At 51.2% G+C, this 27,083-nt stretch overlaps 2 protein-coding genes across 3 annotated transcripts in view; one reads left to right on the top strand and one right to left on the bottom strand.

The window, feature by feature from the left end:
* Window positions 1-8,139, top strand: part of VSTM2L (V-set and transmembrane domain containing 2 like) — a 94,180-nt gene extending 86,041 nt beyond the window's left edge. Inside the window, exon 4 of the mRNA XM_063147496.1 lies at window positions 7,799-8,139. Coding sequence (XP_063003566.1) covers window positions 7,799-8,131 — 333 coding nt within the window. The 3' untranslated portion in view covers window positions 8,132-8,139. The remainder of the gene's footprint in view (window positions 1-7,798) is intronic.
* A 10,001-nt stretch (window positions 8,140-18,140) lies between these two features.
* TTI1 (TELO2 interacting protein 1) overlaps window positions 18,141-27,083 on the bottom strand; it is a 42,452-nt gene continuing 33,509 nt past the window's right edge. For both annotated transcript variants that reach the window (XM_063147479.1, XM_063147478.1), the window contains exon 8: window positions 18,141-19,849. In XM_063147479.1, the coding sequence (XP_063003549.1) occupies window positions 19,645-19,849 (205 nt within the window). In that variant the 3' untranslated portion in view covers window positions 18,141-19,644. The remainder of the gene's footprint in view (window positions 19,850-27,083) is intronic.

Raw genomic sequence — 27,083 nt, 5'->3', positions numbered from 1 at the left:
CCGTGTTCTGCTTTGTGGGTCCCTGGCTGACAGCTGGTTGGCCACTGTGGGAACAGAGTGCTGGACTAGATGGACCCTCGGTCTGATCCAGCCTCAGGGCTTTCCTGAGGTCCTAAGCCCCTTCGCCTCGGCCTCCAGACTACTCTAATATGGGATCATCGTCGTCATCATGCTGACCTTCCATTCAGGGTTGTTGTAAGGATGACTGAGCTAATTAATGTTGCCATTGGGATCTGCTCGGTCTCATAGAATCATCTACAAGGCCATGGAGTCCAACCCCCTGCTCAAGGCAGGAATCCACCCTAAAGCATCCCTGACAGATGGTTGTCCAGCTGCCTCTTGAATGCCTCTAGTGTGGGAGAGCCCACAACCTCCCTAGGTAGCTGATTCCACCGTCTCCTTTAACTATGTGTGGCTTTACACACAGTAGTGCAGCGTCCCCCAACCTGATCCCCTCCAGACATGTTGGACTACAACTCCTATAACCCATCCCCCCAGCTAGCTATGGGAGTTGCAGTCCAACATATCTGGAAGCCCCCCCCCCCAGGGGAAACTTCAATGATACATCCCATCTCCACCCACAGCTCGCATTCAGACTTAAGGGGTGGGGCGGAGTCCCTTTGATTCACATCCAAAAGCATGTCCTAAGATAACCTGTCCTAAGATAACCTCGCTGGTCTCCCTCCCCCCACCACAACCCCTCCCCTCGCAAACTGTGCAGTCCTTTAAGGATAACAAGAATATTCCTTCCTGACCCCTGTGATGGAGCATGAAACATCATTCTGGGGTTTTCTCCCAGCCTGAACAACTGCAAATGTTATTAAGGGCCATAAAGTTATCCAGCCCTTTTATAATCCCCTGGCTCAGAGAATCCCCCCTCCCCCTCTAGTCTGAGCTGCGAGACGTGCAAAGTAGCGTTTCCTTTTATTGGTTCTGAATTTGCCGGCTGTTAATTTCTCTAAGTGACGCCTCGTTCTCGTATGATGAAGTTAATGGGAGGGTTGGATCCCTTCCCGCTGCGCTCTCAGGCACCGGCCTAAACAGGAGGAAAAGGGCGTGGTGGGGGCACTTTGCCCCACACCTCAGTGCCCTGGGGCTACCAGAGCTGGCTTTGTGGTAAGTCTTGCCCGGGATCCCTAGAGATCCTTGCCTCTCGGGGCCAAACCAAGCACACTCAACCATTGGAAGCTGGAGCGTGTTCAGAGGAAGGCAACCAGGATGACCAGGGGCCTGGAAACAAAGCCCTATGAAGAGAGACTGAAGGAACTGGGCATGTTTAGCCTGGAGAAGAGAAGATGGAGGGGAGACATAAGAGCACTCTTCAAATACTTAAAAGGTTGTCACACAGAGCGGGGCCAGGATCTCTTCTCCATCCTCCCAGAGTGCAGGACGCGGAATAACGGGCTCAAGTTACAGGAAGCCAGATTCCAGTGGAACCAGTGACCTAGGGAGGAACCAGTGACCTAGGGAGGTTGTGGCCTCTCCCACACTAGAGGCCTTCAAGAGGCAGCTGGACAACCATCTGTCAGGGATGCTTTAGGGTGGATTCCTGCATTGAGCAGGGGGTTGGACTCGATGGCCTTGTAGGCCCCTTCCAACTCTGCTATTCTAGGAACCAGGCTTGGTTCCCATCGCCGATAAAGTGGTGGACCGAATGCTAAGAGCAAAAGCGGACCATGGGTGGCAGAGCGGTCAGCCCTTCTTCCTCCTCCTGAATGTTTGCTCCCTTTCCTGTTGGGCAAAGTGATCCTGGCTGACAGGAGACCATGGCATGGAAAGAGGGGCTCTGGGGAAATGATTTTGGGTGGGGAAGAGGTTCAGGTGAAGAGGCCAGGCTGTATGTTCCTTGAATGAACCAGGATGCCTGAGACTTGCCCAGACTGGGAGATGCAGCAGGTATTGTACTGACAGTAAGGCGCCAATCCCGTGGTCCCTGCGGGAGTGCCACATGGGCCATAGGGTTTGTTCACTCTCCTTTGAGGACACAGAGAGAAGTCCACCCACAGAGGGTCAAGTCTCACCTTGGGGGCCCAGCACCACCGAAACACCCCTGGCACTTCCTTTCGGACACTGGAACTCCACTGTTGGGAAGGAGCAAAAGCCATACTAGGAATGAGATGGGGGCCGGGGGGCGATTCCATGAGGAACTGGGTGGTAGCGTTGCCCTGCCAATATAGGAGTTCCGGACATGGTTTCCTGAGAAGCCATTTTACTGCAAGGGACTTCAGCAGAGTATTGCATTACATGGGGTGGGGGGAAACCACCCCCCAGCGTGTCTGAAAGAGTTAGTCAGCATGAACTTGGACATGCTAGAGGCACACTAGAGGCCTTCAAGAGGCAGCTGGACAACCGTCTGTCAGGGATGCTTTAGGGTGGATTCCTGCATTGAGCAGGGGGCTGGACTCGATGGCCTTGCAGGCCCCTTCCAACTCTGCTATTCTATGATTCTGTGATAATGAAAAGAAGATTTTAAGGAGCAAGTCTTAGGCCCTGTGCCTTACCACAACTCCTAAAGCTGCCCCAGGGAAACGTGGAGTGGGGTGGGAGCAGTTCCAAGTCTTCATCTGTATCCTGTCCTCTCTTGACGGTCTCTTTTTTTGTGTGTACTATTTTTCTTGTTATTAAGCAGACATCATACACTTTAGGAGCTTATCTGGACAGCACTTTCAACAACAGGTTGTTTAAGGTTCAGGTCATAAGCTGGAAATGACACTGACTCCCATTCTTTTGGCTTTCAGGGTCTCTAGCTTAACTGGACAACCGTCTGTCAGGGATACTTTAGGGTGGATTCCTGCATTGAGCAGGGGGTTGGACTCGATGGCCTTGTAGGCCCCTTCCAACTCTGCTATTCTATGGTTCTATGATTTATGTTGAATCCTCCTTGAGCTACGTTCCACCACCACCCCAAATATTATTTCTAGCTAGCTAGCACCCTAATGACCTCTTTTAAATCTAAGACATTGTTTTCTCTCGTAACCCTACTTGAGCACAGAGATTCAGGTGGGCACCTTTAAACTTGTTTGCTTGACTTCGAAAGAGCCAAGTCAAAAAAATCAAAGCGGAGCAGGGTGGGAATGTCAGTCGTCCACTCGGTGAATTACTGAAAGGAAGAAACAGACCAGAGTGAACAATGCTAGGATGGCGGGGAGGCAAACACACATCTCTCTCTTGTTCCCTAAAAGCAGCTTCCTGCAATCTGGTGCCTTCCAGATATTTTGGACTAGAACTTGCTAATAGTCTGGAATGCTGGGAGTTATCCCCTAAAACATCTGGAGGGCATCACGTTGGGGAGGGTTTCTCTAGGCTCAGTGTGCCAAGGCCTATTTTCTAGTGCTTCTCCAACCTGGCATCCACCCCCCCCCCCCCACCCCAGATGTGATGGGACAACAACTCCCTTAGTTATGGGAGCCCTGGAAGGGCTCTATTGTCAATGTAACCGCAGCGGGTGGGCAGGAGAGTGGGTGGGTGCTTAACCCTTCTCCTCCAATACATTCCTGACCGTCACACCCCAACTCCATGGCATAGTTTTGGGAATTGCAGTCCCAATACATCTAGAGGGCACCAGGTTGGGGAAGACAGCACAAATTAGCCGTGAGCCTGGAGTTTTTGAGAGGGTTAAGAGGAGCGTTCTGGGCGTCACACTTTCCTCCCCTGCTGCAGCCCAGGTGAAAATCACCTCCATGACCTCTATTCATCGCCCCAGAATGCAAACTCTCTGGGGGAGCGGCCGGTGTGTGTCTGGGGGGCGGGGGATGACTTTGGTCAGGATTGTGTTGAATAAAAAGGTTAGGCACCCACCCACCCACCTGCTGTAGCCAGCCACCATGGAATTGGGAGCCCTCTGGGGCTATAGCCATGCTTTTCAAAACATCCCCACCCTCCCCGGCAGCTCTTCCAGGGATGCCGTGAGTCTCCTGCGTTGCTTGGCCTCCTCCTGCCTTCTGCTGGGGCCTCCCGACTCTCACCCAAACACCATAAAACCGTCTGCTAACAAACGCCGTGATGGTGGGTAGAAAAACGGCCTTTAACTTCCAAAGGTGATTATAGCAAGCAGTGCCTGGGGCCTCAGGGATGAGTAATAGACCTGATTTATGGAGCCAGCTGTGGGCCTTCTGTCCCCCCTCCCTCCCTCCGTCCCTCCCTCCGTCCCTCCTGTCTAGACTAACCAGGGAGGCCAGCCGCTGCCCCCACCTCTGGGCTCTGCTTCCAGCCTTCTGGGGAGCCCTTTCCTGGGTCGGTTCTGCTGCTCCTCAAGCTGGGGGTTGAAGCAGAGGAAAAGGGCACAGCGACAACCCAACCAGAGTTGGGAAAGGGAAAGGGCCAGGCGGGGGGGGGGGCTGCAGCCCAGTGGTGGAGCACCCGGTCTGCACGCAGAAGGGCTCGGGTTCAGTCGCCCATAGCTCCAGTTGTGGCTGGAAAAAACCCTGCCTGAAACCCTGGACAGCCTTTGCTGCTGGTCAGTGACCCAGTTTGCATGAACAAAACATAAGCCAGCGTGTGCCAGGCCGGATTTGCATGTTCCATGTTCAACCGTGGTTTGTCGTGTCATGTAAACAACCCTCACAGAGCCCAACAACAGACCCCTGAATAGTCGCACCCTAACCCCACCCCACCCCCAGTCATGGGCAGGAGCCACACTACCGCTTTATCACAGTATTGAAGGGCGCGGACAGCTGCTGGGGCCCAGCGCAAACTCCATACACAGTTTTCAAACCGCTTTCAAAGTGTTCTATCCTGCTTGGTGCAGATCTGGTCGTGCTTTAAAGAAGCTCCAGTGGGCTGCTCAACTGTGCAGTCTTGCAGCCCCCCTTCCTACTTCTCATGCGTTCAGAATCCCCACCGGGCTTTTATTTGACAAGTGCCAGTCATGATCACACGGATTCCAAAACAAACTGTGTTCATAGAATCCTAGAATAGCAGAGTTGGAAGGGGCCTACAAGGCCATCGAGTTCAACCCCCTGCTCAAGGCAGGAATCCACCCTAAAGCATCCCTGACAGAGGGTTGTCCAGCTGCCTCTTGAAGGCCTCTAGTGTGGGAGAGCCCACCACCTCCCTAGGGAACTGATTCCATTGTCGTACTGCTCTAACAGTCAGGAAGTTTTTCCTGATGTCCAGCTGGAATCTGGCTTCCTTTAACTTGAGCCCGTTATTCCGTGTCCTGCACTCTGGGAGGATCGAGAAGAGATCCTGGCCCTCCTCTGTGTGACAACCTTTTAAGTATTTGAAGAGTGCTATCATGTCTCCCCTGTCTTCTCTTCTCCAGGCTAAACAGGCCCAGTTCTTTCAGTCTCTCTTCATAGGGCTTTGTTTCCAGACCCCTGATCATCCTGGTTGCCCTCCTCTGAACACGCTCCAGCTTGTCTGCGTCCTTCTTGAATTGTGGAGCCCAGAACTGGACGCAATACTCTAGATGAGGCCTAACCAGGGCCGAATAGAGAGGAACCAGGACCTCACGTGATTTGGAAGCTATACTTCTATTAATGCAGCCCAAAATAGCATTTGCCTTTCTTGCAGCCGTATCGCACTGTTGGCTTGTGATTCAGCTTGTGATCTACAACAATTCCAAGATCCTTCTCATTTGTAGTATTGCTGAGCCAAGTATCCCCCCCATCTTGTAACTGTGTGTTTGGTTTCCATTTCCTAGATGTAGAACTTGGCATTTATCCTTATTAAATTTCATTCTGTTGTTTTCAGCCCAACACTCTTTTCCTTTCTTCAGGTCTAGAACTGGAAGCCTTGTCCAGTCCATAGCATTTGGCAGAGTGCTGTGGTGGACGAAACCTTCCTTTGGAGCTGGGCCACAAGGGATTAGTGCCACCATGCGTAGAGTCATGCAAGAGTGATGTTGGGCATATTTAGCCTCCCCACTCCTGTCACCACCCCTATCCCCCCTGCCTCATTTCCATTAGACTTTCCAGGGCCATGCTGGATGGGGCTGAAGTGCAGGAAGACTGGACTGAGTCCTGATGCCCCGGCTCTTTTTTATTATTATTATTTATTTATTTATTTATATAGCACCATCAATGTACATGGTGCTGTACAGAGTAAAACAGTAAATAGCAAGACCCTGCCGCATAGGCTTACATTCTAATAAAACCATAATAAAACAATAAGGAGGGGAAGAGAATGCAAACAGGCACTGGGTAGGGTAAAACTAACAATATAAAGTCAGAACAAAATCAAGTTTTAAAAGCTTTAGGAAAAAGAGCGAAGGGAGGCTGATGGACTGGAAGTTGGTCCAAGGTGACTGAGACCCAGGACCGAAGCAGAGCAGAAGCGCTTCGTCCGTGCCTGGAGCGCAGCTCCGTTCCCACTGGCAGGTGGCTTGTGCTGTAAACCGTTCCTTTTTTCTTGTTGACAGCTCAGACTGCAGGAGAAGCCATTTCTGATAGTGCTCTCATAAATCTGTCCGGCGCGGAAATCTCTCCTACTTCTGCTTTCTTAGGCCTCTAGAAACGGGGCGGTTTTGTGAGTGACCCCAGACCATTACCCAAATACTATAAAATCTCCAGCTAAGAAAGGTGGCGAAGGCAAGGGCGGGGGTGGGGGAATGGCCTTTAACATCCAGTGTGATTATAGGGAACAGAGCCAGGGGCCTCAGGGTGGTAATAAACCGGATTTATTGACCTGGCCCAATAACAGCAGCCACAGCTCTGGCTAGTGAGTAAGTCTTAAATTTCATTAGGTGATAAATACTGAGAGCGAATCAATTTGGTAGGAAAGCTAATTAGCCTGCGTGATTCTGCATCGATCTCAGAACACATTGCATTGCCGGATGCCTGGGATTTAATCTCCCCATGATTGGGGGAACTGTGGGTTGCAGGGCCCTTGGATGGCGTCACGGGGTCTGAAGCCATTTGTCAAGAGGCAACTGGAGAGGGGAGAAGACCACGGTGTGCAGCTTCTCCCCAAAGTGCTCTATCCAAGGTGGAGTCCCTCGCTGGCCATTTTAGGCAGTTGACAGGAGTTGAATGTTTGGGTGGGTCCATGTGGATGGAACTGTTATTTTTTGTTTGACTTGTATGCTGATTTTCTACCAAAAAAAATGGCACTCAATGTGGCTTACAGTCATAAGTAAAACTTGATTAAAAAAACAATACTAAAATAGGGTGACCCTATGAAAAGGAGGACAGGGCTTGCATAGAAAAGGGAATTTCAGCAGGTGTCATTTGTGTATGTGGAGAACCTGGTGAAATTCCCTCTTCATCACAAGCTAAAGGTGCAGGAGCTATACTAGAGTGACCAGATTTAGAAGAGGGCAGGGCTCCTGCAGCTTTAACTGTTGTGATGAAGAGGGAATTTCCCCAGGTTCTCCATATATACAAATGACCCCTGCTGAAATTCCCTTTTCAATACAACTGTTAAAGTTACAGGAGCCCTGTCCTCCTTTCCATAGGGTCACCCTACTGTTAGGGCACAATCCGCATTCCATAGACCGCTTTCATTGTGTTATTTCCTGCTTTTTATTCTAGTTTCGTAATGATTTGACACAAGGTGTACATCTGGCCCGTGATGTAAATTAGGCTTCAAGGAGAACTCAGCCGCGGAGTGTGAAAGCCAGCTTGTAATGAGTGCAAATTAAAAGGGACGAGCAGACGATCCGTCCCCCACTCCGCACTTGCCCCGTGCCTGGGAGTTGCAGCCCGACTCGTCTGGAGGGCACCAGGTTGGGGAGGGGGAGGGGGAGGCCAGGGCTTGTTTCGGTAGAGGCGCGTTTGTGAGTCCTGCCGTCCCCGAACTGCCGTCTCCGCGCCGCCTTCACGCTTGTGCGCTCTCTGTCTCTGCCCGACTCTTGCAGGTGGTGAAAGTGGTCGGCAGCAACATCTCCCACAAGCTGCGCCTCTCCCGGGTGAAGCCGACCGACGAAGGCACCTACGAGTGCCGGGTGATCGACTTCAGCGACAGCAAAGCTCGCCACCACAAAGTGAAGGCCTTCCTCCGGGTCGAAGCCGAGGAGGAGGCCGCGGAGCCCCACCGCCACAGCGGCCCCGCCGGGCGCCTGCAGGACACCCAGCTCTCCGGCCACAGCAAAGCGAGCGGCTCCCCAGCGCACCCCCAGCGCCAGCACCACAAGCCCGGCAAGGAGCTGAAGAAGCGCTCCCTGGACGCGGACGCTGCGTGCGCCCTCTAGGCGGGCAGGCGGGCAGGCCGAGCAGCAGCCCCGGGTGGCCTGGCGGGCGGGCTCTCGCCCTCCTCCTCCTCCTCCGCCTCCACTCCCTTCCCGTCCCGTCCCCACTCCACACACGTGCACGCCCGCCTGCTCTGTCCTCTTTGGCGGCCGGAACACGCGGCCTCTCCGTCGCCAGAGCGCCTTTGGGCCCGGCTGCTGCTGCTGCATCCATGTAAAGCCAAGGCCGCAAACTCCAGACTCCTTCCCCCCCCCCCCCCCACTCCGCATGAATGCCGTGGCCACGACCCCCTCCCCTCGGCCACAGAGATCTGCCTTTTTAACATTCCTTTCTAGCCATTTATTCTCCCCCGAATGGACAGCGGGCTGCCTCTGCGACTCGGGAGATCAGAAGGAGCCGCTCCCGGAGGGCCCTCCGGGGAGGAAGCCGGGTCGGTTGGCTTACGCTCTTCCACCCACCGGCTGCTTCCCTGATGGCTTGTGGCCGCAGGGACGGGCGAGGGCTCGCTCCCAAGGGATACACGGCTGCAGAGCTCCCCCTGGCATCTTCGGCGGCACCTCCAAGCAGGACTGTCCTCCGGAAGTATTTAGGGCCCCCAAACCAGGACTTCTGAGGCCGCCTGCCTCGCTGGGAGGAGGCTGCGCTCCAAGCTGGGCCTCCCCCACGAAGGGACACCTGAAGCCGCCTCTGGCGCAGCCCCGCCGTTTGCATCGCTAGCTTCTTATGCCATTTGTAACCCCTTGGAGTTTCTTGACCTTGCTTTGTAAAATGAGATCGCTGTGGGAAGCCGTTCAGACCCATCACTTTCAACTCGCTAGTATCGACCTGTGTGACGATGAACTTGATGACTGTATATTGTAAATATAGCCGATTGTTTCTCCTCCGTATTGCCCCGCTGCCAGGCAGAATATACCCAGCGGCGTCCCCAGGAGTTCTCCAGAAACGGCCCACGAAATGCACCAGCCCTCTGCCTGCACTCAGCTCAACATCTCTCGGTTGAAAATAGGCCCCATTGTTTAACTTCATGGACTGGCGGTCTTGGAGGGTGGAAATCCCCTCCAAAAAGCTGAGAAACCATCTAAAAGGGATTGCTCCTGGCGATACCGCTGTTTGCACTGGGACTTCAGCGTTGTTTTCCCTTTTTCATGTAGCCCTCCAATCACTGTCCCCAGAACGACACATGCAGTACATTCTAGTTATGCTGTTGACCTGGGACCAGAGCAAAATCTGGTGGTATTTTATCAGCCAGAGGCATACATCTGGAGGGCATGTTCCAGGGATTGGCTGAACATCAGATACTGGTGCACATAGAGAGAGAAAGGCGAAGGGGGGGTGTTGTCCATATTTTCAAAGCTGCTTCTTAAGATACTTTTGTTGTCCTTGGGTAAAAATGCTCTCCGGGATAAGTTTCTGTGTCTTCTCTTTGGAGAAGCGGCATGGACACCGGTTGCAACTGCTGTGAGGCATGCATGCCTCATACTCAGGAACTAAGCATTGAGGCCAGGAAGTCTCTTAAAAAGCAGCACTTAGTTGGGTTTCAAGATTATTTTGGAGAATCACCAGAATCACTGCTCTGGGCGTGTTGGAAGTAGACAAATAACCGAGTGAATGCCTTTGAGAAATGGATCCCACCCACTGAAATGTCTCTGGCAATGGACAAGTATTGGCTTGGCAAAAACTCGGGAGCACATATCCGTAGAGGCCTGGGAAAGAAAAGGCTCCTGGCTTCATAGACAGTTGGAAACTTGATTCTGGTGGTGGGAAGCATGACATATCCCCCCCCCTCTCAATCTGCTTTAGGGAGACACTTCTTTGTCTTCAGTTTTATGGAAAAGTTGGGGGTCGTGCAGCTCGGTATCTCCATATGCATCACTGGGAGGGCAGAGTGCCGAATGCTGACCGCTATCAGGCACAAGAAATATGCATCTTCCGGGGTTCAAAAACAGACAGCCAGACCAACTGATTTGTCTTGTTTAAGTGTTTATATGTAAGCTGCTCTGGAAGTCTTTTTGGCTGAGGAGCAGCATAAAAATACTTCTAATAGTTTTTTTTAAAAATCAAACAAACCCTCTCACATCTCCCCACCCCGCAAGCCCACTCCCCTTGTATATATTTCTATTTGCTATGTCTGGAGGGCCCCCGTTTGCATTAGCAACCAACGCTGGTGCAGACAGGGGGTGGGGTGGGGGCAGGGGGCTCAGAGGGTTTTGTGCCACAGTTGAGCATCTAAGACAACTGCTTTTGGAACACAGTCTCCTGCCTCTGCGCAGGGGGTCAGCCTAGATCAGTGGTTTTCAACTGGTGGGTCGTGACCCAAAAGTGGGTGGTGAGATCAGTCCAGATGGGCCGTGGCAAAGCTGTTGCCTCCATGTTGGGCAATTGTGAAAGTGGGTCCCATAGGTTGGGTGTCTTGGGTCTGGACCAGTTGAAGACCAGATGACAGTGGGAGAGCCCTTCCAGCACCATGCCTAGGATGCCCATATGGAAAGGAGGACAGGGCTCCTGTGTCTTTAACAGTTGTATAGAAAAGGGAATTTCAGCAGGTGCCATCTGTATGCATGCAGCACCTGGTGAAATCCCCTCTTCATCACAACAGTTGAAGCTGCAGGAGCCTCACCCTCTTGACCAGATACAAAAGAGGGCAGGGCTCCTGCAGCTTTAACTGTTATGATGAAGAAGGAATTTCACCAGGTGCTGCATGCCTACAAATGACACCTGCTGAAATTCCCTTCTCAATACAACTGTTAAAGATACAGGAGCCCTGTCCTCCTTTCCATATGGATCACCCTAACCATGCCTGCAACCCCAGGGCATCAGGGGAGCATCAAATGTTGCACTAACAGTGAAGCTTGTAAGGACGTAGGCCGGCCCTTCTCCTGCTAGGAACCGCCCTTGCACCACACGAACCGGACTGTGGCCAGCTAATGGGAATAAAGACCTTTCAGTTGACTTGGCATTTCAGCGTCTTCATTCATTCCTATCAAACATGCTCTGGCTGGCGTATCTTGAGGTGCCATGTTGCAACTAAGTGCAACGTCAGCGGATTCAGGGCTGCAAAATGAAGTCTTTGGACAAGGCCGGGGCCTGCTCTCGGTTTGGAGAAGGAAAGTATGACACAAACGTAGGTAGTCAGCCGAGCCACAAACAAGGCCATGGGCACGTTTGCCGCGCGCCTGCTCCAAAAACCAGCAAAGAGTTGTCTGTTATGTGCAGCTTCTCCTCAAGTGCTTTAACTGTGGTGGTGGTAGCGGGAGAGGACAATAATAGCTGTAGCCCAAGAATATGAGGGCTTTCTTCCCAGAACTGTACTGCTGTTTCTGCTCCCTCTTTTCAGTCACGAACCATTTATTATTATTATTATTATCCTGGAACTATTTTTATCCTGGAACTTTGCGTTTCTTTTCACGTTGAGGCAGTACCTCAACCAGGATGATCAGGAGTCTGGAAACAAAGCCCTATGAAGAGAGACTGAAAGAACTGGGCAGGTTTAGCCTGGAGAAGATGGAGGGGAGACATGAGAGCACTCTTCGAATACTTAAAAGGATGTCACTCAGAGGAGGGCCAGGAACTCTTCTCAATCCTCCCAGAGTGCAGGACACGGAATAACGGGCTCAAGTTAAAGGAAGCCAGATTCCAGCTGGACATCAGGAAAAACTTCCTGACTGTTAGAGCAGTACGACAATGGAATCAGTTACCTAGGGAGGTTGTGGGCTCTCCCACACTAGAGGCCTTCAAGAGGCAGCTGGACAACCCTCTGTCAGGGATGCTTTTGGGTGGATTCCTGCATTGAGCAGGGGGTTGGACTCGATGGCCTTGTAGGCCCCTTCCAACTCTGCTATTCTAGGATTCTATGATTCCTGAGCAGTGGCATTGCTACAAGACGAGCCTTTATAAGAGCGTTGGACTCTCGCATCTACCTCTTTGGTTCGCGCCCATGTATTTATTTATATTTATTTATTGCACTTATATACCGCTCCCATAGCCAGGGCTCTCTGGGCGGTTTACAGAAATTCTAAAATTCAGATTAAAACGAGTATACAAAATTAAAAATTCTAAAACACAGAACTTACACACATAAAGCATTTAAAAACCGTTAAAAAAAACCTAAAACATGTGGGTGATTAAGATGTGCCGCCATATGCCTGGGCAAAGAGGAAAGTCTTAACCTGGCGCCGAAAAGATAGCAGCGTTGGCGCCAGGCGGGCCTCGTCAGGGAGATAATTCCACAGTCTGGGGGCCACCACCGAAAAGGCCCTGTCCCTCGTTGCCACACTCCGAGCCTCTCTCGGAGTAGGCACCCGGAGGAGGACCTTAGATGTTGAACGTAGTCACCGGGTATATTGACCGGGTATATTTCCTTCTCCCTAGCCAGTTATTGGTCACCCTGTCATGATTGACACAGCCTTCCAGTATGGACGACGAGCAGCCCAGCCTCACTATAAAAAAAACACTACCCAGGTGGGCGGGCACACGCAGCAGCAGAGAAACAAGGTGCTCAACATTCTCAGCCATGTGGTTTTCTATCCTTGTTCAGCAATGGCCATCCTGCCGACCTGCCAATACAACTGCAAATGGTGGGGGCAGAAGTGCCTGGACTGGGGAGGCACTGGGCCACCCATCATTTGCCTTACCATGTAGCACCTGTAAAATTCCTTCTTCATCACAACAGTTAAAATTGCAAGAGCCCTGCCTTCTTGAGCAGATAGAAAAGAGATCAGGACTCCTGCAGCTTTAACTTTTGTGATGAAGAGGGAATTTCACCAGCTGCTACATGCCTACAAATGACACCTGCTGAAATTCCCTTTTCAATATAACTGTTAAAGATACAAGATCTCTGTCCTCCTTTTCATATGGTCACCCTAATAAGGGTCTCAAGTTACAGGAAGCCAAATTCTGGTTCAACATCAGGAAAAACTTCCTGACTGTAAGAGCAGTACGACGATGGAACCAGTTATCTAGGGAGGTGGTGGGCTCTCCCACCCTAGAAGCCTTCAAGAGGCAGCTGGACAGCCATCTTTCAGGGGTGCTTTAAGGTGGATTCCTGCATTGAGCAGGGGGTTGGACTTGATGGCCTTAGAGGCCCCTTCCAACTCTACTATTCTATGATTAAACACTTAAAATTATTTAAAACATTAAGGAACTAGCAGGAAAATGAATAATCAGAGCAACAGAGTAAACATGAAATGCGTGCTAGAAAGGGAAAGTCTTAACTTGGTGTCTCAACGTATACAGTGAAGATGTACATTTAAACATGTATACAAGAACTACACATTTTAATATGTGGTTTTCTGCTGCTCAGCATACTGTAAGGTGCAGGTGAGGTTTTTTTTAAAATTTGCCAAAGTCATCAGCAACATCTGAGCTGGCTCCATCCAGGCGTATGCATTTGTTGTAATTCTTAATTTTAAATATTTCTAGAATGCTTTCCCAAAGACATCAAGGCATCTTAAGCAAAATAAAAATACAGTTAAAAACTAAGACAATAAATAAAATCACACACCATGACCACTAAAAACAGCTAGCAAAACAGCCAAAAAAACTTGGCAGAGAAATCAGCCAAGTAACGAGAGTTGATACGGAGTTTTACAGCCGGTGCAGAAACTGTGGCAAAGACCTCCTCACCAGCACGGACACAGCCTCCCAGAGCCTCAGGGCCACAGCAAAAAAGGCCCTGGGCTAAAGGAAGCACTCAGAACACAGCCTCATTGCCTGGGGTCAAAGACAGAGTCTCGGGGCCTCTAGGGGGTCAGACCATGAGTCCACCTTGCCCAGTATGTTGTCAACACTGACCAGGGCTTTTGGGTAGGGTTCCTTCCACTCCCTACTTAGTGGGGATTGAACCGGGACCTTCTGTAGGCAAATCAGGGGCTCTACCCACTGAGCTACGCTCTCTCTTACAGCTCTAATTTGATACAGGTCAAAAGCCTGGAAAAGTTGAGTGGCGTCTCTGAAGAAATGGGCTGCCTGCTGACCCCATGAGTTGCAGTCAAGTACAGTGAGGGCAAGTGGGCCCTAATCCTATGATAAATATGTTAATCTTTAAGGTGCCGCAAGACTCAGATGGTTATCCTTCAAAACAGGAGCTATACTAGAGTGACCAGATACAAAAGAGGGCAGGGCTCCTGAAGCTTTAACTGTTGTGATGAAGAGGGAATTTAACCAGGTGCTGCATGCGTACAAAGGACACCTGCTGAAATTCCCTTTTCTACACCAATGTGATGCACCAGAGCTCTGACGTTCTTCCAGGACCCTTTTAACCGGAGCCGGTGGGGACTGCAGCTGGGCCCCCATGCATGCAAACGGGAGACTCTGACTGGGCAATGGCCCCTCCCAATGGCAGCGCAAGACAAGGGGTGATGTGCGTGGTGGTCAAGAAGGGAGGGGCAGAGAACCCAAAGCATTGGGGTGGGGGTGGATTGTGCACCTTGATTTGAATTTACCAGCTGAACGTTTGGCTGCAGGTTCTTCAGAGGGGCAGACGCACACGATGGTTTCCTGTTCACTGTAGACAGCGGGATCATTTCTCTTCCTCCTCATCCCTGCTATCGCCCAGATACAATGGGATACAGGGTTAAATTGTGCAGAACCCTGTAAGTGGCCTGACTGTCTTGTCAGAAAAGAAATACGCAGCCCCTCCAGGGGACGGCTGTGCGGTGGGAAACCTGAAGCCGTAATCATCTCTCGCCTGTATATCTTCCGCGGATGGGGCTCCTCTGGCTTCGGCGCGCCCTGTCTCATGCCTCCTGTCAGACAGACTTATGGCTTCCCTAGGAAGAGGCAGGAGGGAGAAGCCGGGGACCTGTCGAGGTTGGCCAAGGGCTGATACTGAGGAGCTGGGGTGCCCCTCCCCAGAATGAAGGAGCATAAACCATCCAGTTCATCGGGGATTCCAGAGACAGGAGCTCTGGCTCCCAGTGAGCCATGGGGCTGTTCAGACAACACACTAACCCACACTCAGCGGCTGAGTGCGGGTTATTCTTGAACCGTGGGTTGTTTGCTAAACCGTATTGTCTCCACCCAGGACATTTTCCACAGGATGGCTTGTTAACCACGAAGTGTGGCTTGTGCACCACCCTGAACAACTCAGCAACAAACCACGGGTTCTCAAGGTGGCTTGTTGGAGAAAAATAAGCCAACAAGCCACCCTGTGGAAATGTCCTGGGTTCAGACCACACGCTAACCCACGGTTCAACAAACAACTCACACTTGACTGAACCCCTGAGTGTAGATTAGTGTGTTGTGTGAACCCACTCTCTGAAAGCAAAGCCGAACCTCAGGATATGAAGGAAGTCCCCTAAACACACACACACTGCATCTCCATGCTGGGGAAGTGATGGACCTCTACCTGTCATGTTGCTGTTAAGACACAGGAGCCCTAGTGGGACAAAAAGGTGGCCACCTGACCAAGAAGTATTCTGCGTTCCATTGTGTGACTGGAGAGAAATATGCCTGCATGACAATATCTACGCCCATGTGGTTCTGAATACGTCTGACTAGATACGGGGAGGACCAGGCTGTACACCAGCACCACATGGGCATAGACCACTGTACAAGCTTATGCAGCCTAAGACTACAAAGCCCATGTTGCATTGCACGCATGGTTGATGATACTGAACCGTGCCAATGTCAGGTTTTTGAGGCCTCGGGCAAGCCTCCCTCCGTGGCCCACTCCTCCCTTTGTGAGCCCTGCCTGCCTGCCTGTTCACCACCCTTCGTACCTGCGGCGCTCGCTCCTCGGCCTTTCGCCCCAGCATCGCTCCCACTTGCTTGCTTGGCATGCAGAGAACGGGTGAGCAAGGGGGCGGAGGTGGGGGGCGACTGCTCCTCCTCCTTCTCCCCACCTCCGTGGCCCGAGCCAGAGAAAGAGCCAGGAGAACAAGCAGGCTGCAGTGGGGTGGAGGAGTAACAACTCCAGGGGGCTGTTCTCCGTGGGCCCCGGCTGGAGTGGGGGCCCTCGGCAGGTGCCCACCCAGGCCGACCTTTGGCACCAGCCCGGATACTGAAGAAGTGGCAGCGTGGATTTTCTGCATGAATCCTTTGCCTGGGATAGACCAAGAGGGATCAAGAGTAGAACGGCTGGAGGCTTTTGTGTCATCGGCCTCAAGTAGCATCTTCTGCGGTGAACGGCCCCCACTCCAGGACTGACTCACAGAATCATAGAATCGTAGGGTTGGACGGGGCCTGTAAGGCCATCCAGTCCAACCCCCTGCTCAATGCAGGAACTCACCTTCAAGCATCCCTGACAGGTGGTTGTCCAGCTGCCTCTTGAAGGCCTCTAGCATGGGAGAGCCCACCACCTCCCTAGGCAACTGGTTCCATTGTCGTACTGCTCTAACAGTCAGGAAGTTTTTCCTGATGTCCAACCAGAATTTGGCTTCCTTTAACTTGAGCCCATTATTCCGTGTCCTGCACTCTGGGAGGATCATGCAAAGGCCTGCTGGACCCCCACAAACCTAGGGCTGCAAGGAGCTGGGCCAGGCCCCGGATGGATCCGTCATTCTCACCCACCCCTCTCCGAGGCCTCTCCTCTGGTTTGGTGACCCAGCTTAACCCTCCCATCGAGGAATTGATTCTTCACCCCTGGCTCCCCATCCAGGTTAAAGCCCTCTTTGCCCAGGAAACAAGATGTTTCTCTAAGTTTATGGCTCCATTAGAAATTCTCCGGGAAGCTGCAGGCTCCGGGCGGAATTGTTCATGTTTCCTTTTTATGGTGGTGTCTGGCTGGGACTCGGGCAGCGGGGAAGAGCCGGAGGGGGAGAGAAAAGAAGCGACTCAACGGCTTCGTTATCACCTTGGCTTTATTATAGGCAGAGTAAATTGCTTTTGTTTGAAGCGGCATAATGGTCAGAAAAGTGACTGTGTGGAAATGACATTTTCACGCTGCCTATTTATTCTCTGCTAGTGCTTTGCATATTAAGCTTGCTCCATTTGCAAGCCAAAAAAATTCAAAGCTTGTGCTGCAGTTTTTAAGGACATTCGTTGGCCGGCCTCAAAGCCCCAGTAATGCAGACCGCCAAAGGGCTGGCTCTGCACATCCTGCAGGAGAGGGTGGGCGGCTGCTGGCGGCGGCTTGAAACCCACCAGCAACGCTGTGACTGATTCAAGCTCCAAGGCACCGTTTGAACCCTGGGAAAGGCAGTAAATGTGGGATCTCCTCTTCCTATCCCAGGCCCACCTGTCTCCCTTGCCAGAGCAACCAGCTCATGGCCCCTTTCTGCCCTAAGCAAATTAAAATGTGGCCTCATCCTCTTGTGACTTATTGTCTGCTGAGCAGCAGAGAATCACAGAATCCTAAAAGGGACCTTGGAGGTCATCTAGTCTGACTCCCTGCTCAATGCAGGATGCAGTTACAGCTTAAATACCTCCAACAAAGGAGAGCCCAAGGCAATCCGGTCCACTGATGAACAGCTTGTGCCATTAGAAGGTCTCCCCCAACCATAGAGCTGGAAGGTACATCAGAGATCATCTAGACCAACCTTAGCCGAACTCTGCTTCTCTGCAATTTCCACCCATTTGTTCCAATCCTTTGCTCTGGGGCAACAGAGAACAACTCTGTCCCATCTGTAAGAGTCCTTCAGATCTGTAGGGACTTGCTAGCATCCTCTTAATCTTTGCTGCCAGTTCTGGGCACCGCACTTCAAGAAGGATGCAGACAAGCTGGAGGGTGTTCAGAGGTGCAGTCCTAACGAAGAGGAGGAGGGAGGGCAGGAATAAAAGACCCACCAGATGAAAAAGGGATGCTTTAAGCTGGATTCCTGCATTGAACAGGGGGTTGGCCTCAATGGCCTTACAGGCCCCTTCCAACTCTATGAAAGTCCGTTTTATTCTTGTAGTCACAACGGTATTTATGCACATTCACCTTTTCTCCATCTCTGCGCTACAGCCTGGGATTCAACGAAGAAGCTCAAGCATCTTCGCAGAAACGCAGTCGATCAATTTGCTCTTGAACAAAAACAAGGTCCCCCCCTCCCCACCCCGCTTTCTCCCTGGGCTCCTGACAAACTGAAAGACTTTGATGCTTTAATCTCTCTTTTATTCCCTAACAAATGACACCAGGAAAAAGCTGCCTTCCGCTGACAGTAGCTTCATCTGTAGCGCCGTAAACCTTGCTCTGTAATCAATAGATGTGATGTGTACAAGCCTCACCTTTTATGCTGACGCCATTAATGGGCCACGCACCCAAGAAGCCAGCAAGAGGGAGGCCGGAAGGACCCAGAAACCAAACCTGGTAGTTTTTTTTTTGGGGGGGGGGAAGGCCACGTGCCTCCATCACCGCTCCGTTGCTATTCTACCAGTCCCACTTCCTGCCTTCGTTGAGGGTCTAAATCAGCTTCCCCCAACCTGGAGTTCTCCAGATGTGTTGGGCTGCAACTCCCATAATTCCCGCCCAACACATAGTCCAACACATCTGGAAGGCACCAGTTTGGGGAAGGCTAGTCTCACTAGGCATTCCTGCTGCTCTGACTCTTCTTTATCTCATCCCTGCCAAGCATTGCTGCTGCAGTTTTTATTGAAGGTGGGGGTCAGAGAGCAACACAGAACTGGCACCAAAAAAGCCCTTGGGTAAAAGGCGGCCCATGGCAGCACGAGGCCCTCTTCCAGCTCACCCACCACCACAGGCTGCTACCAGTACACCCAGGGCAGCGACTCCTGGAGACGTGCAATCCCAGAAGAAAAACCCAAGCACCTTCTCGAGAACAGCCACCTCCTTAGACAGCATCTCATCCCACTTCTGCGGCGTGTGCGCGAGGTGGGTGGGTGAAACGGTGCTGCTGGAATGATTCCGCCAGGCGACGAGATGAATGGGGCACCGGATTTCCACAGATGGATGGCAGAGGAGCGACAGGCAGGTGGCAAAGTTTTCTGCAGATCAGCTCCTCAGAAGCAGATTACTCTTTGCTCCTGGGCTCATCTTTCTCTTGAAAGCTGCTCAGGAAATGGTTTTGCCTCGCCGCTTAAAGCACCCAGGCCCCCCCACACACACCCTCACCGCTTTTCTCAGCCCTCCCAGCTTCGTCAAAGAGGGGCCTCTGAGGTCCCTGGAGCTGAGGGACGTGGTGGGGAGCGGGTGGTGCGCGCTCCCTCCTTTGCTCGAGGGAACAAGCAGCGCATGTGCATGGGCCGAGCAGGTGGGTGCTCAGTTGTAACGCTGTGTGTGTGTGTGCGTGGGGTCCGTCTGTCTACCCACCCTCTGGAACCCAGCAGCCGAGGCACAAAGAGAAGCGCTCTCTGCTTCCTCCACTGGTCAGTCCAAGCCAGGAGAGCTGCAAAACTGCACAGAAGAACTGGGCCAGCAGGAAGTCAAGTGTCCCTCGGGCAGAGATGCCAAGCAGTCATCATCCGGGGAAGGCGTGGGGATCCCAAGCTCGGAGGCTCCCCATCCGATCCTCACCCTCCTCCTGAGGATACGATCCAGCAGCATGGCTCCGCTCGCCTGGCCGTCCCCTTCTGCGTCCTGCCCGGAGCCCGCGGGCTCTCCCTGGGCACGGGGTGGAACAGGGCTCAAGGGTGCCCGTCAGGGTCCGGCCCCCTCTCTCCCGTGCAGAGCATCCAGGAGGTGACTCACATTGTCCGAGAACTCGTTCCTCTTCCTCTCTACCCCACCCAGCTTCACGGGCTTCAGGCTGGGGTGGGGGGGCTCGTAGGACTGGGGGCACCAGACGTCGCTGAGCAAAAGCCAAAGGGCATCTGGGTCCATCTGCATCAGGTGGAGGAAAACGCTGCAGAGACAAAAGCAGGGAGACGCGGTGGGGTGGGGTGGCAGGGCTCAAGCCAGGCTTCCCGGACCCTGGATCCATAGGGTTGGATCCAGACTTGGTCCTACTGAGAGAGGACTTCTTGAAATCAATGAGTCTACTCTAGGTATCCAGCTCAGTGATTTCTGCCTCCCGTCCCCACCTGCAACTTCTCCGTCTAACAGGCACCATCCATGAGCACAAGAGATCATGCGCAGCACAGCGCAACGCCAGCGACGGGCCACTGCGCAGCAGCCAGGATAACCTCAGAGCTGTGCTCCAGCCGGCCACCTCTCGCCCCACAAGCATCTCTGCATGCTTTCCTGATTCCCCCTCCTGGACGGGGTCGCACTCTCCCTAAAGGATCGGGTCCGTAGTTTGGGGGTGCTCTTGGATCCAGAACTGTCACTTGAGGCACAGGTGAACTCAGTGGCAAAGAGCACCTTTTATCAGCTTAGGCTGATATACCAGCTGCGCCCTTATCTGGACAGAGATAGCCTAGCTACAGTGATCCATGCTCTGATAACCTCTCGTTTGGATTACTGCAATGCGTTATACGTGGGGCTGCCTTTGAAAACGGTCCGGAAGCTTCAGCTGGTACAAAACAGGGCAGCCCGTTTACTAACAGGGACTGGCCGGCGAGATCACATTACGCCAGTCCTTTTCCAGCTTCATTGGCTGCCAGTCCAGGTCCAGGCCCGATTCAAAGTGCTGGTATTGACATTTAAACCTCTAAACGGGTTGGGGCCAGGTTATTTGAAGGAACGCCTCCTCCCATATGTACCTGCCCGGACCTCAAGATCATCTACAGGGGCCCTTCTCCGTGAGCCCCTGCCAAAGGAAGTGAGGCAGGTGGCTACCAGGAGGAGGGCTTTCTTCCCTGTGGCACTCCGGCTGTGGAATGAGCTCCCAGAGAGGTCCGCCTGGCGCCTACACTGTACTCTTCTCGTCGCCAGCTGAAGACCTTTTTATTCTCTCCGTATTTTAACACTTAATTTTAACTTAAATTTAAATTTTACTGTTCTCTGTATTTTAATCTTACATCAATTCTGCTGCGTGGTTTTATCCTGGTTGTGCTTTTTATACTGTATTTTGTATTTGTATTTTTAACCTGTTGGTTGTTTTATTATGGTTTTAATTTTTGTGAACCACCCAGAGAGCTTCAGCTATTGGGCGGTATAAAAATGTAATAAATAAATAAATAAATAAATAAATATCACAAGCCTGAGGGTGGGAGCGAGGTCCCCTTCTTTTGTTCCATTCTGCTGAACACACTCGCCCGGAGAAGAGCTCCGCTTACCTCAAAATACTGGACTCGCAGCATTGTTTGCAAGACTCATTTGTCCCAGGCGGGTCTCCGTCGTTCAGTGGCTCTGCGTAGCACGTTAGGTAGAACCAGCCCAGTGATTCATTCCCCAAAGTGTGTTACACACGTCTATGGTGCTATTGCTTCCTTAGCACTTGGCATTACTGATGGATTGGGCCCTTGGATGTTTATTTATTTAAAATTATGTTTAGGCTGTCTTTTAAGGGTTGAACCCTCTGCCCTTGCCTGGGCTATTTTAACAGGGGAATGACCAAATTGCATCGTTCCGGGGTGACAGATTGTGGTTGTTCTCCATGTAATCCCAGGCTGCCCTCATTTCCCACCTCAGAGGCTCAGAAATTTTAAAAACTGGTGCCGGGGGGGTGGGGAGGCTTTTCAGGCCTACATGTTATCATCATGTGAAACAAAGCAACACTCGTATTACCCCCTTTCCTTTGCATGCTTAATGCCCCCTCCCCACACAGTGGGCTGCCTGTCTTGAAATTAAACTACTTTTTCTTGGATGCTGTCAATAAGAATTTCCTTCCGTTTTTTTATTGATTGGATGAACGGGGACCATTTTGCTACAGTGGAAATTATTCCTGCCAGTCTGGTACAGCCCAATCGATGCCAGAGGATGGTAAATTCATACTGGTTGCTTTGCAGTCTATTCATTTGATCCTGGATGACTGGGCAGAATTGCAACTCTATTTTGAGTTGTATATAACACCTCTTAAGTGACACAGGATCATTAGTTCATAGAATCCTAGAATAGCAGAGTTGGAAGGGGCCTACAAGGCCATCGAGTCCAACCCCCTGCTCAATGCAGGAATCCACCCTAAAGCATCCCTGACAGATGCTTGTCCAGCTGCCTCTTGAAGGCCTCTACTGTGGGAGAGCCCACAACCTCCCTAGGTCACTGGTTCCATTGTCGTACTGCTCTAACAGTCAGGAAGTTTTTCCTGATGTCCAGCTGGAATCTGGCTTCCTTTAACTTGAGCCCATTATTCCGTGTCCTGCACTCTGGGAGGATCGAGAAGAGATCCTGGCCCTCCTCTGGGTGACAACCTTTTAAGTATTTGAAAAGTGCTCTCATGTCTCCCCTCATGTCTCCCCACATCTTACATGGTGTCATAGTTTTCAGGGTGGGCTTGGTAGGTGGCCACCTTCCCCAACCCGGTGCCCTCCAGATGTTTTTTTAGACTACAAATCCCAGCATTCGTGAGCACTAGCCACACTGTCTGGGATGATGGGAGCTGAACTCCAAAACATCTGGATAGCACCAGGTTGAGAAAGGCTGGTATACACTTGACATGAACCCTAAATCAATATAATTGCATTATTTGTATTTACTGGTAGGGTGAGGGGAAACTAGAGTCTGGTGGGGGAGGGGAAACTAGAGAGTCCTAATTTCAGCCATCGCCAGTTCCTACCTAAAACCTGTTTCATCCATGCAGATCACACTATGGTGGATCACTGTTAGTTGCATTTTCAGAATGGGATTGCACAGAAGAGCTGATCCAGAGATTACTTCTTAAGGTTGTGCAAGTACAAAGCAAATCCTTAGCAGCAATGCGTAAGTGTGCACATGTGTATAGTTTAATACCAACCCGTAACATCTGCATGCATTTTGGTTTAATGCTTTTTTTCTTTCAAGCAATTCTATTAAAAGATGAAATGACGTAAAACAAAAAACAAAATTCAATCTATTACATGGCAGTGCAGTAGTATCTCAGCTGTCATATTCTAGTCCTAGCAGAGTCTTAGCAAAGCCATCAGTAGCTTTGGTCTCTGTCTGTCTCTCTCTCCCATGGAAATTTGCATGGAAGAGAGAGATACAGCTTAACTTCTCACTCTGTTTTTATGTGCTAATTTTGCATCTAAATGCTGCTATTCTTAACTTTATAAACTGGAGCTGATATCAGATTCCAAAATACATGCATGGAGCATCAGTTGCAAAGGCCGCTGACATATACGAAACACATTCCCCTACTGTTTCAACCATTCACCATGTGTAGCCTGTTTTTCCCATTCACAATGGTGCAGTAGTGCTCTTTTAATCATTCACAGTGGCGCAGTAGCATTCTTCCAACCTTTCAAAATATCCCAATGGCGGATGAGAAGGGAGAAGTCGGGGGTGGACTTAATTCAAGGGCTTAATTCAGTGTTTCCATTAAATTCCCCGGGGAAGGGATCAAGCCTCTCTTGTTCACTGAGTAACACCTTAGTGGTCGATGACGTTCAGTTCTATTCGGTGGACTCCACCTACCCAACCCCAAAGTATGGCGGTTCCAAATGCTGTGTGCCCCCATGCAAACGGGTCTTTAGGTAACAATTTCATGAAAATCCAGATATAACCAGAAAGCGCTTCTCAGAACATTTCTATGTAGCCCCTTTCAAAGGACGCAGGCAACGAAGTCTTTTCCCGTCGCCTGGTACCCGATTCTTTTAAATGGAGCTGCCGGCAATTGGACCGGGGACCAAAGCACTCCGTTAGGCTCCGTTCTTCAAAGGGAAAAGAAGTGAATGAGAGGGAAATTCGATGGACCCTGGGTGAACATCCCAGGGACCATAAGACGGCCTAGAAAACCTCTCCCGAGGTTGTAGACAGTGTTTGTTTATTTATTTATTTATTGCATTTTTATACCGCCCAATAGCCGAAACTCTCAGGGCGGTTCACATCCTCTGATGTCATGTTTCTCACCTGCCCAAGGGTCTCTACTTGCCTTGCTCGGCTTCGTCCATTTTCTTCTGCTGCCCCTTACGCCTGGAACGCTCTTCCAGAACATTTGAGAACTACAAGTTCAACCACAGCTTTTAAGGCTCAGCTAAAAACTTTTCTTTTTCCTAAAGCTTTTAAAACTTGATTTTGTTCTGACTTTTATACTGCCTGTTTGGTGCATTCTCTTCCCCTCCTTATTGTTTTATTATGATTTTATTAGAATGTAAGCCTATGCGGCAGGGTCCTGCTATTTATTGTTTTACTCTGTACAGCACCATGTACACTGATGGTGCTAAATAAATAAATAAATAAATAAATATAATAATAATAATAATAATAATACACCCAATCCGCACAGAACCCCAACTCCGTGGCTTCTATAGGAACGGATTCACACATTTCTAAGTTCCTATACAGAATTTACTTCCATTTAGGGATCAGCGCCCTGCATGGGGGACATTGCAATGAATATCATACGCAAAGCCAATCACCCCGCCCGCCTCCCCACAATGCATACACGTAAAGCTAGGTCCCCACGTGCAGCCAGCCAGCCATAAGTGCAGCAAATGTAAGGTCTTCACACTTATAGTTGACGATCTACACCTCAGGCTCAGCAAAAAAACCCGAATGGGTCGCCACGCGTGGAGCGACCCACAGACCTATGAGCAAAGGCAATTCGTCAGAGGCACCCCTGCCTGACCATGCGGCGAAGAAAACACCGGGATACCCATAGCATAGCCCGCAAAAGGCGGGTGTTGGATACCCAGGACGAGATCCACCACCCATCCCGGCCCCTTGTGCTGGCTGCCTCTCCAAGGTTGGAAAACTGATCTCGGTGGGGAGGGGGGAGAAGAGGGCGTTCTGGTGGGCAGGCAGGGGGCGAGAGGCCAGGATATGGCTTATCCTGAGCCCCCTCCCCTCCCTCTCTAAAGCGCCCTCACGAGACAGGCTGAAAAGCCCATCTAGTGAAAAGGAGGGCGATGGGAGGATGCGAAGGCCAAGATTACCCTGGCCTTTCCTACTGCCCTGGCTTAGGCCATGAAGCCCAAGGACCTCCTGAGCTGCACAGGCCAAACATCCACGTTAGTACAGATCGGGGTCTCCGGCACAAAACTCTGAAACTGGCCAGCAGCAGCAGCAGCAGCAGCACAAAGCCCTTATAAAAGAGAACCCCACTGCGCAGCTCTCACAGTTTATAGGCGAGAAACGCAAAGGCCGAGAGGCGAGCAATTAGCAGGCCAGCTGTGGCAGAGAAGGTTTGTTCTCATTTGCACATTCACTTGCTACTCTTGAACTACTGGGAGTCTAACCCCACACTACAAATCACCCAGAGATCTGCTACTAGATCTTCAACACCCTTCCGCCCGCCTCCCCCATCGTTGGGAGCATTAAGACAGCCGAGAAACAAAGCCCTCTGAAGAGAGACTGAAAGACCTGGGCCTGTTTAGAATGGAGAAGAGAAGATGGAGCGGAGACATGAGAGCACTCTTCAAAGACTTGAAAGGTTGTCACACAGAGGAGGGCCAGGATCTCCTCTCGATCCTCCCAGAGTGCAGAACACAGAATAACGGGCTCAAGTTAAAGGAAGCCAGATTCCAGCTGGACATCAGGAAAAACTTCCTGACTGTTAGAGCAGTACGACAATGGAATCAGTTACCTAGGGGGTTGTGGGCTCTCCCACCCTAGAGGCCTTCAAGAGGCAGCTGGACAACCATCTGTCAGGGATGCTTTAGGGTGGATTCCTGCATTGAGCAGGGGGTTGGACTCGATGGCCTTGTAGGCCCCTTCCAACTCTGCTATTCTATGATTCTATGAGAAGACTAGTCTCTTCCAGCAGGCCGACCCAGTTGAATTTTAAACCTAAGAATTTTAAGATGCCCTGATTGTTATTTTAATATTGGATTGGTTTTATATGCTCTTTTAACTAATTTTATGTATTATATTGTGTTTGGTGTTGTTTCCCGTCTCGATCCAGAGGGAGAGGCGGGTAATAAATTAATTAATATATTATTATTATTGGCTGCTCTAGCACGTATTTCCTCTAGAGGTGGGGCAGTCGCAGAGCCTGCCACAAACGGAGTGTGTGTTCACACGGAGTGTGTGGTCTAAAGCAGTTCCCCGAAACCTGCGGCACACTCTGGGATTCTGCGGCAGACGTCTGGGGCCTTTTCCTGCATACGGCTCAATCAAAAAATACCCCGATAGGTAGACAATTTGAAAAGCACGGATCTGCTCTAAGACCCTGGCTGGGAAAGGCGTACGCCAACAAGCTGGCAGCAGGGGAACGAGAGTCTCCGGAGAGAAAGCCGGCCTCGGTCCATGGCAAAGGCGGCTTGCTCAATTCCTTGTTTGAATGAGACGAGCCGCTTTCCTGCTCGAGCAGAGCACGCCTGTCCCTGGGTGTTGTCTCTGTGTCCATTGAGACAGCTCCAGAGGCTGGAATTAGAGGCTCTTTGCATCCGGCCCGGCTCCCTAAAGCCATGAGAGGCTCTTCAGACTTCACTGGGATTCCGCTGAGACCCTTCTCGTAGAGGAATAATTGCAGACACTCTTGGTGGCCTAGGTAACAGCTGCCAGGAGAAATCCATTTTCTTGGGCAAGGCCCTGTGCGGGAGGGCCAGAGAGCCTTCACCACGAAAATGGTGGAGGTAATTTGCAGGTGATCCCAGGAAAGGGGGGAAGGCTTGGGGTGCACAGAGAGGAGTTGCCGGGGTTCCCCAAATCACACAGGAAGGCGGCGAACTGGCCCCTGAATGCTCTTCTTCCTGCAATTCACCCCTAGCATTTTTAATGCCCAAATGCTGTTATTTCCTCTCCCTGCCAGGCATACAAAATGCTGCTGAGAAGTGGCCTGCCATTATTCCTGCGCTACCCAGGACAGGCTAAACCAGGGGTCTGGAAGCGAAGCCCTCTGAGGAGAGATGGAAAGAACTGGGCAGGTTTAGTCTGGAGAAGACTGAGGGGAGACATGAGAGCACTCTTCAAAGACTTGAAAGGTTGTCACACAGAGGAAGGCCAGGATCTCTTCTCGATCCTCCCAGAGTGCAGGACATGGAATAACAGGCTCAAGTTAAAGGAAGCCAGATTCCGGCTGGACACCAGGAAAAACTTCCTGACTCTGTTAGAGCAGTACAATGGAACCAGTTACCAAGGGAGGTTGTGGGCTCTCCCACACTAGAGGCCTTCAAGAG

The sequence above is a fragment of the Elgaria multicarinata genome, chromosome 1 (assembly GCF_023053635.1).
Source record: "Elgaria multicarinata webbii isolate HBS135686 ecotype San Diego chromosome 1, rElgMul1.1.pri, whole genome shotgun sequence".
NCBI lineage: Eukaryota > Metazoa > Chordata > Lepidosauria > Squamata > Anguidae > Elgaria > Elgaria multicarinata.
The sequence above is the reverse complement of the archived record's forward strand: the minus strand, read 5'-3'. Positions and strand labels throughout refer to the sequence as shown.